Source organism: Hipposideros armiger, unplaced genomic scaffold (genome assembly GCF_001890085.2).
Source record: "Hipposideros armiger isolate ML-2016 unplaced genomic scaffold, ASM189008v1 scaffold_236, whole genome shotgun sequence".
Lineage (NCBI taxonomy): Eukaryota > Metazoa > Chordata > Mammalia > Chiroptera > Hipposideridae > Hipposideros > Hipposideros armiger.
In genome coordinates, this window is record NW_017731586.1 from 2003239 (window position 1) to 2013698 (window position 10460).

The 10460-nt window shown below is 33.0% G+C and overlaps 1 protein-coding gene across 3 annotated transcripts in view; it reads left to right on the forward strand.

The window, feature by feature from the left end:
* Positions 1–10382, forward strand: part of RSBN1L (round spermatid basic protein 1 like) — a 67919-nt gene extending 57537 nt beyond the window's left edge. For all 3 annotated transcript variants that reach the window (XM_019655135.1, XM_019655132.1, XM_019655134.1), the window contains 3 exons: positions 778–945; positions 9483–9591; positions 9667–10382. In XM_019655135.1, the coding sequence (XP_019510680.1) occupies positions 778–945; positions 9483–9591; positions 9667–10308 (919 nt within the window). In that variant the 3' untranslated portion in view covers positions 10309–10382. The remainder of the gene's footprint in view (positions 1–777; positions 946–9482; positions 9592–9666) is intronic.
* Positions 10383–10460: the final 78 nt, after the last annotated feature.

The window sequence follows — 10460 nt, forward strand, 5'->3', positions numbered from 1 at the left end:
CATGGTAGCTTACAGCAGCCCACCGCAGCAGGGGCTGCAGCCTACGCTGTCACCGGCGACTCACGGCAGCCCAGCTCCAGGTCGAGCTGTTGTTCACCATCTTAGCTGTAGAGGGCAGTGTCACTGGCCTCCGTGTGGGATCCAAACCGGGGCCCTGTTGCTCAGAGCTGGAGTCCAAAGCCAGCTCTTAACCAATGCGCCACTTGGCTGGCCCAAATTAATGCATTTTTTTAAAGTTACCTGTTTGTGCCTGATATATACCTGTGTTAGCCATGTGACATTGGGGGCATGCTTCTACAGATTAGACCCAAACCTCAGGTAGAGATTCTGGATACAGGGAAACCTAGGTAGACCACACCACCTGTAATTTAGTTTGTTATCTAAGTGTACATTGACTTAAAACTGCCACTTTTATGAAGGGTGTTAGTTAAGAAAAGGAGTGGATTATATATGTGTTCTTGTTTGTACTTGTTCATTTTAAAAATAAAACTTGATTTGGGAACAGGTGATTTAAAATTTCCTTTAGTCTGAATTATATGATTACTAAATGCTTAATAGCAGTAAACCTCCGTACATTAATACGAATGTGTGAGGGCAATTGAAGCTTATCTCCCTGCTGCTCTCTCTCCTGTCCTTCTCTCTCTCTCTCTCTCTCTCTCTCTCTCTCTCTCTCTCTCTCTCTCTAAAAGATGTATGGGAGCTCCAGTGGGGCAATCGGTTAGCCCGCGGTACTTATAGAAAACATATATAAAACATAAATGTAATTTTTTTAAACAGAACTACCAATGAAATAAAAAACCTGCAGTACCTACCTCGAACTAGTGAGCCCCGTGAGATGCTCTTTGAAGACAGGACAAGAGCTCATGCAGATCATATAGGACAAGGTTTCGAACGACAGACTACAGCTGCTGTTGGAGTGTTGAAGGCTGTGCACTGTGGAGAGTGGTATATATTAACTACTGTTACTTTAATGAAAGCTTTTCTTAGCCTCTGAATTTTTTCTTGGGAAGTTTCTCAGTAATTCTCCTTACTGTGGGGAAAAAAGTCTCATTTTTCCCTGTATTTGAATATTGTGATTGTGTCACTGCACTAAAGAAAATTTTCAATTGCTAGAATCTAGTTTTAGTCTTTTGGGTTTGACTAAAATAATTTTATTTTCTAAGTGACTAGAGGTGAAAACAAAAACTAAGATTCACTTGATGCTTACTGAATGCCCATTTACAAATGTTCATTTAATTTTCTCTTCTACTTTTAGGCCCATATTTATCACACAAGGAAACTGAGGATCAGGGTTGTTAAATAAAATTCTTATAATTAAATAGTTAATAAATGGTAGAGCTGAGTCTGATTTCAGGTCTGACTCCAGACTTGTGTTTTCTCTTTATACTGTTCTACCTTGCTGCTCCCTACTAAGGTTTGGTATCTATTTAGTGTTTGTTCACCTTACTATATTAATTTTTTTTCCAGCTTCACTTTCAAGTTTCACTTTGAATCTTTTCATAGATTAAAAAAATGGACAATCCTCTTTAATATTCTAAAGGTATCATCCCATACATTCAGAAATTTTCCATTTATTAAATGGATAAAAAAACATAGCAAAGCTATATTGATACAGTAAGATAAGTGCTCAGTTAGGCTTTTGTTTCAAACTGAGAATTGTTTGAATATGCTGTTTTACTTATTAAAGCAGTTGAATTAGATATTAAATATGCAAGAACATTTTCTAAGTGAAAAGAAACTTTAACTCTGAAAATATAAAATGTCAATATTGCAGTTTTGTAAGATTTTATAAAAATATAACCTGTATTTTTTACATGAGGAAGTTTTATTTTCAAGGGCTACTAATATAGACTTGACCCTTTGTTCAGAAGGGAAAATTTATTACTATAATTTTTAAAAATAAATATTTTATATATTATTTTAAAAATATTTTATAAATCAACACTGAGTGGGGAGGCCAGTGTTAACACTGAGTGGGGAGGCCACCTTTTTAACATAAATGAAACTTTATCAATTTCAAGCATGCAATGGAGCTAGTACTGAACTACCCTATCTTAAGAGAGCCTTAGGAAAACAATATAAATTGTTTATAATTCAATAATAATTTACACTTGAATTGTGTTTTAGTTAAATGGTAATTTTCAAATATCTGTGGTTATTCTTACATAGTTTTTGTGTTCTTCCTATAATCTGATTTAAAACTAATTTTATTAAAGAGTAAAGGCTAATTTATCTCTGGAAATCATTACAAACTATTTCAAATTAATGAGGTTTCTCTTGAATGTTTGGTATAAAGGAGTTAAGAGTGACATCAAGATTTACTTAGGGTGAAATCTGATTTATAGATAGTGTTCAATAAGGTTAGCCACATTTCCACTTTCTTTCAGATAAATATTTCTGCTTCATGGCCTTAGCACTTTGTTTAAATCTCTTTTAAGCTTCTTCAAATTATTGTTGGTGTATATTCTCTCCTCCATTTTATGTGCAATTTGAGATAAGAAATTGTGTCTTGTCCTTCAGGGACCCATCATAGTTCCCAATAAATATTTATTGATTAGAAAAACACTTTTGTGGCTAGCAGTTTTATAGAGAAAGGGACTATTGCCAAACTGCTAATATGTTAGGTGGCCAAATTTAAGAATATTCTTATTAGATATTGCTAGCTATGAGTTTTCCCACTATTGTAAAATACAGTTTGCTTCCTATACCAATCTGCTTTAATTACTAAAGCAAGAAAATAAATTTGTTAGTGCTATAAGAGGGCTTCATGACTCTGATGCAAATGTGGTTTATAATCCCTTTATTATTCCTTGGTGTTAAATTAAGCTATGCTAAGGAAGTTGATGCTTTCTTATTTTCCTTAGTGTTTTGAATTCTGCTTTTTCTCTAGAAGATTTTAGGGATTTGAGTATTAGATTCTTGCCATGTCTTATAGCCAGACAGCACCAGTTTGAAATTAAAAAACTGGGATTGATTTAGACTTCATAGAAATCTTCAGTTAGATAGGCTTGTGAAGCATTGATCAAATTATATCACTCTTTAGGTATTATGAAGAAAGGATTCATATAGATTTATATATTTGAGGTTGCTTCTTTGAAATCCAGTTTTTTGGAAAAATCAACTATTGAAGTATAATTTACGTTTAATAACACATACTCATTATAAGTATACAGTTTGATGTGTTTTGACAACTGTATATAGCCATGTTACCACTACCACAACTAAGGTAATAGAACATTTTGTTTCTCTTATACCCTTGGTAGTTAATCCCCATCCTTACCCCAGATCCAGACATCTATTAATCTGTTTTGTTTTTTTTGTCTTCATAGGTTAGTATTGCTTAGTCTAGGATCTCATGTAAATACAATCATACATGTTGCCTGACTTCTTTCTCAGCATGTTTTTGAGATTCATCTATGTTGTTTATGTACATCTATGTACATAGATGTACATTCTTTCTTGTTGCTGAGTGGTATGTCGTTGTATGGATATATCACAATTTATTCATTCACCTGATGATAGACATTTGAGTTATTTCCAGTTTTGGGTTTTTATGAATAAAGCTGTTATGAACATTCACTTACAAGCCTTGTGTGCACATATGATTTCATTTCATTTCAATAAATACATAGAAATGGAATTACAGGGTGTTAGAGTAAGGCAAAATAATTGTGCACAGAGAGAATTTTAAGTCTACAAAAGAAGTACTAGAATTACTAAAAGTCTCAGGGTACGACAATATTGAAAAGTCAACTGTATTTCTATATATTATCAATAAACACTTGGAAAATGTAATAGAAAAAAATAATGTCACCATAGCATAAAAAAACTGAAATAGAGATAAATTTTGAAAATAAATGACAAATACTGAAAACTATAAAATACTAATGAGAAAATTAAAGACTTACATAAATGTAGAAATATACCTTGTTTATAGACTGTAAGACTCGATATTATTATGTCAGTTCTTTCCCAAATGATCTATATAAATCAGCTCAATCCCAATCAAAATCCAACTACGTTTTCTTATAGAAATACGAAGAACCTACTATAGGCAAACAGCCTTGGGGAAAAAAAACCACAAAACAATGGTGGAGGATTTATATTGCACTGCCTGTCATTTTAAAGCTTACTTTGAAGCAACAGTAATTAACAGAGGGTGGTATTGGTATACACATAAACTTTAAGATTAATAGAACAGAATAGTGTCTAGAAATAGACCCATTTGATTTTCAGTGACGGTTCCAAGATAATTCAGTGAGGAAAGGAGTCTTTTCAAGACATGGTGCTGGTACAACAGGGTATCCATAAACAAAAACAAAAATTAGAAACAATGAACCTTAACTCTGATTTCACACCATATAGAATAATTAAAATGGATCATAGAACTAAATATAACCATTAAAACCATAAAATTTGTAGAAGAAAACATCGGAGGAAATTTTGCATTAGGCAAAAATTTCATGAACCACAGAAGAAAATGATACCATTAAGATAATGAAAAGGCAGGCTACAGACTAGGAGAAAATATTTGAGGTGTGCATGTGTGTGCATATGTGTATGAATGTATCCAATTATATAAAGAACTCTTAGAATCCAAGAAGAAAATAATCCAGTTAAAATTGGGCAAAATATTTGAACAGACATTTTACAAAAAATAAATGGCCAATAAATAAGTACATTAAAAGTTGTTCAATATAACTTTTTAAGGGAAATGCAAATAAAAACCACAGTGAGATAGCACCACATACCCACTAAAATTGCTAATAATAATAAGTTTTTAAAAGACCATACCAAAAGTTAGTGAAGATGTGGATTAACCAGAACTTTCATTCACGGCTCTGGAAACAGTAGAAAAGTTTGGCAGTTTCTTATAAAATGAAACATACACTTACTTACTCCTAGGACCCTGTAATTCCATAATTCCATGTGTTCCTGGGATTAAAGATCCCTCTTGGTTTTTGTGTATTATTATATGTATCGTATCTATATTTTGATTACATATATATATATATATATATATATATATATATATATATATGGAATAACCAAGAGAGGTATGTGTGTGTATCTGAAATATACATGATTTTATACATGATTATATATGGTATATATATGTGATATCATAAATATTTATGATAATACACTAAATAGTGCTGATTCAATTTGTTAATATTACGTGAATTTTGTGTTTATAGTAATGTCTTGACAGAATTTACTAATTGTATTGATCCTTTCAACAAATCAGCCATTTATTTTATGGATTTTTTTTTTGTATTGTTTTCCTGGTTTCTATTTCATTATATCTGCTCTTTATTATTTTAAGGGAAGAACTTACTCTTCTCTTTCTAGTTTAAGTTAGAAACTTAGATTATTGATTTGAGACCTTTTCTGATATAAGTATTTAAAACTAAATTTCTAAGTACTACATTAGCTATATTCTACAAATGTTGATACTGTTTTCATTATATACAGTTCAGAATTTTTCTAATTTCCTGTTTGGTGTTTTTTTGTTTGTTTGTTTTTTAAATCATGGGTTATTGAGAAGAATGTTTACTTTTCAATATGTGAGAATTTTTCCAGGGTTTTTGGGGGTGTTCTTGATTTTAAGTTTAATTCCCTTGTGGTCAGAGAAAATGCTCTGTATAAGTATTCTTTTTTAATTTCCTGAGGTTGGTTTTATGGACGATCTTGATGAATGTTCTGTGTGCACTTAAAAGGATGTATATTCAGCTGCTGTTGGGGATATAGTGCCCTATTAAAAGCCAATTAAGTCAACTTTATTGATAGTATGGTGCAAATCTTCTATCTTCTTCTGTATCCCACTGTAACATTGGATTTGATTGTTTTTCCTTTCAGTTTTGCTAGATTTTTTTTTTTCTCCGTGGATTGTTCTTTGGTAACACCTTTATTGGGATGTAATTCATGTAACATACAATTCACCCACTTAAAGTGTATATAATTCAGTGGTTTTTAGTTTATTCAGAGTTTTGCAACCATCACCACAATTATAGAATATTTTCATCACCTCAAAAAGAGATACACCTTGTTTATGGATTGGATTTTTTTAGCTAGTACTCTTTAGTCCTACATCCTCTTCATTCTGGGCAACCGTCAATCTACTGTATGTCTCTCTATATTTGTGTATTCCAGATATTTCATATAAATGGAATGATATGTGGTCTTTTGTGATTAGCTTCTTTCCTTTAGCATGTTTTCAACATTGTTCATATATTTTGACGTTCTGTTAATAGGTAGCTACACATGTAGAATTATTATTTCTTCTTGATGAATTGACATCTTTATCATTATAAAATACCCTTTTATCCTTGGTGTAACTAACTTCTTTGTCCTGAAATCACTTTGTCTAATATTAATATAGCTATTCTAGTTTTCTTATGATTAGTGTTTCCATGTTATAGCTTTTACCATTCTTTGTTTTTTCACTTGTGTCTATATTATTGTGTCATATAAATACCATATATTTTGCTTTGAATCTTGTTTTTTTTTAAATTACAGTGATAATCTTTGTCTTTTAACTGGAGTATTTAGACCACTTATATATAAGTGGTCTGTCAGTAAATTTGGATTTATATTTACCATCTTACTTTTTCTTATTTGCCTCTTATGTTATTTTTTTCCTTTTTCCCATTTTTCTTTCTTGTCTTTTTTAGCATTCCGTTATACCGCCACTATTTGCTTATTAGTGGTTGCTCTAAAGTTATCACAGTCAGCCTTCAATTAATATTATACCTCTTCGTGTAATGTGCAAGAACCTTTAATAGTATACTGCCATTTATCCCCCCCACCCTATTTCTAACCTTTATGCTAATTGTTGTCATACATTTACTTAACATATGCTATAACCCCCGCTCCCATATGCTACTTTAGCTATAAAGAATTATTTCTAGGGCCGGCCGAGTGGCTCAGTTGGTTAAGAGCTCGCTCAAGAGTTTGAGCTCTGAGCAACAGTGGTTCGAGTCCTGGCCCGAGCTGAGCAGCCGCTGAGCTGCCAACAGGTGGCAGGATGGCTCAGCTAGAAAAAAAAAAGGGAAAAAAAAAGGAAAGAATTATTTCTAAAAGACTTTTAAAATGAGAATAAAATGCCTTTCATATTTACTATTACTTGTGCTCTATAATCCTTTGACTAGATCTACATTTTCATCTAAGTATCATTTTTCTTCAGTCTGAAGATATTCCTTTAACATTTTTTGTTGTGCTAGTCATCTGGTGACAGATTCTCTCAGCTTTTGTTTGTCTGAAAATGTTATTATTTCACATTTTTGAAAGGTATTTTTGGTGGACGTAGAACTCTAGATTGACTTTTTCTTCCAATACTTTAAACATATTGGGTTGTCAGAAAAGTCATGATGTATTTTGTTTATATTTTTCAAAGGTCATTTATATAAAGAACAAAGATCAATCAATGATATATTGCCCGTTTTGTTCGGTAACCTTTTGCCATCTTTCAGTGAACTTCGTAATTCTTCATTCATATAAGGACCTGTTTTTATTTGAGAAAAACTGAACAAGGTGCTGATGTTACAGCCTCATCTGAATTGAACGTTATACCATGCAAGGAGTTTTGAAGAGAGCGAAACAAGTGAAGTGTGACAGTGCAAGGTCAGGCGAGTATGATGGGTGTGGCAACATATCCCATCCAAGCTCCAATAATTTTTGACGGGTGATCAGACTTGTGTGTGGTCTTGCATTGTTGCGATGGAACACAACTCCTTTACAATTTACAAGCTCTGGACGTTTCTGGATGATGGATTCGTTCAAACTGTCCAATTGCCGACAGTACACATTAGAATTGTTTGATTCCTTGGTAGGAGCTTGAAAAACATGACACCTTTAAAATCCCACCACACTGAGAGCATAACCTTCCTCTGATGAATGTCTGCTTTCGATGTCGTTTGAGGTGAATCATCACGTCCGGATCAAGACCGTTTGTGCACCACATTGTTGTAAACAATCCACATCTCATCACCAGTTATCAGTAGCTTCAAAAAGGGATTGTTTTCCTCACGTTTAATTAGCATATTGCAGATGTTTGTACATGCTGTCAAATGAACTTCTTTGAGTTCATGCAGAACCCAAATATCGAGCTTGCTTACGTATCCCAGCTTCAGGTGGTCATGAACACTTGAATGATGGATGTTCAATGTTTCTAGAATCTCTTGTGTCATGTAACATGGGTTTGACTCGATCAGTGCCTTTATTTTGTCGTCATCAACCTCGGTGGGACTCCCTGACCCAGGAGTGTTGTTGAGATCAAAATCACCAGCATGGAATTTTGTGAACCATCGTTGGCATTGACGTTCTTGTAGAGCATTGTCACCATAAACTTGATGCAACTTTTCACAAGCTTGATGCACGTTCTTCCCTTTATAGAAGTAAATCAGTAAAATATGGCGAAAATGCACAGTTTGGTTTTCCATCTTCAGCTTGTTGTAATATCTCCAAAACTCAACCAAATCGCTCAATTTCTTTTTAGAATGAAGCTAGAACTGTCAGCTGTCAAATGACATACCAACAACATAGATGCGAATGACTCTAGTACTTCCAAAAATGAACTAGTGCCATCTGTTGCAAACATGCATCATGACTTTTCCGACAACCCAGTAGTCTATTCTCTCCTGGCTTGCGTGGTCTCTGATGACAAGCCTGTAATCAATCATTCTTATCCTTCTTTTTCTGTATATTAATGTAATGCAGGAGTTTTGGATTTTTCTCTTTATCACTGTTTTTAAAGATTAGTTATGATTTGCTTTGGTATGATTTTTCTTTTTTTTTTTTTGGTATTTAGTTGCTTGGAATTTCATTTCAAAATCAATTTTTGAGTATCCTCTGTAAAAATGTATTTGTATATTCCTAATTAATTGAAGAATTTGGGATATTTTTAGAATTATATTTAAAGAGAAGCAAACAGAGTGGTAAAAGTTTATTTTGTTACGTGTTTTGTATTAACCCCAGCAAACAGAATGATGCCAGTTTATTTTATTAGTACTTTTTAAATGAATGTCTCTTAATTTTTTAAGAGTTACTTAGGGGTTTTTACATATCATTGCAGTTATATATGTCTTTATTGCAAGAAAGTATTCTCTTCCTCTCTATTTAACTCTAATTTTTATGTAGTATTTTCAACTTTGGCACTTAATTTGTTGAAGTATTGACCTTAACTTTAAAATAGAACACTTCATTTTTTTGTTTGCATAATGACACAATTCAAATCATTTTAACTTTTCAAAATATGGTTACCACATAGGTATAATAAAATTAGGTGAGTTTTTATCTGTTTAGGTCTTAACTCATGGCATTATACCTTTGTTTAAATATGAAAAGTGGTCTTCTAAAACTTTATTTCTAAAACAATACTTTGGTTTTGACTGTAAATTATTTTTGCTTTGAATTTAATGGGACTTAACAGAATGACTTATTAATGACAGGTTCTTCCTTATCTCATGTTTATTCTTTTTTAGGCCTGATCAACCACGAATAACCAAAGATGTGATTTGTTTTCATGCTGAAGATTTCTTAGAAGTAGTTCAACGAATGCAGTTAGATTTACATGAACCTCCACTGTCACAGGTATATTTTAAACTGTTATTGTCTTCAGTTTAATTTTTATTGTGGAGAAGACTTATTCCTTGTTTCTTTTTTTAGTGTGTCCAATGGGTCGATGATGCAAAACTTAATCAACTGAGGAGGGAAGGCATTCGCTATGCCAGGATTCAGCTGTATGATAATGACATTTATTTTATTCCAAGGAATGTTGTTCATCAGTTTAAGACAGTCTCAGCTGTATGCAGTTTAGCATGGCACGTTCGGCTCAAGTTATACCACTCAGAGGAGGACACTGCTCAGAACACAGCTACTCATGAAACGGGCACACCACCAGGTTCCACGTCATCAATTCTTGGACCTCACAGTGACAGCATGATTTGTGCTGTAAGCAAAACCTCCTTGGAGTCTGTTTTTTCAGACAAACTTCATTCTAAATATGAAGTACAGCAGATTAAACATGAACCTCTTGCATCTGTAAGAATCAGTGAAGAACCTGTGAATGTTTATGTTCCTGAAAAGACTAGAGCACCGAATAATGTGGATGGCAAGAATGTTAAAGCAAAATTGGATCATGTTCAATTTACAGAATTTAAGATTGACGTGGACTCCAAATTTGAAAATAGCAACAAAGATTTAAAGGAAGAATTATGCCCTGGAAGTCTCATAAATCTAGTTGATACAAGGCAACATAGCTCAGCACATTCAAATCAAGATAGAAAAGATGATGACATTTTGTGCTAAATTTGTACATACCATTTAAAATCCTTTTTTAAAAACTTAATAATGTAATAAAGATTCATGAATACTGAAAGCAAGCCAAGGACTTGCTCCCAAGTCTGTTACAAAATATAGTTTATGTAGCTTTGTAACATTCCTCAGTGCCTGTCCATAAC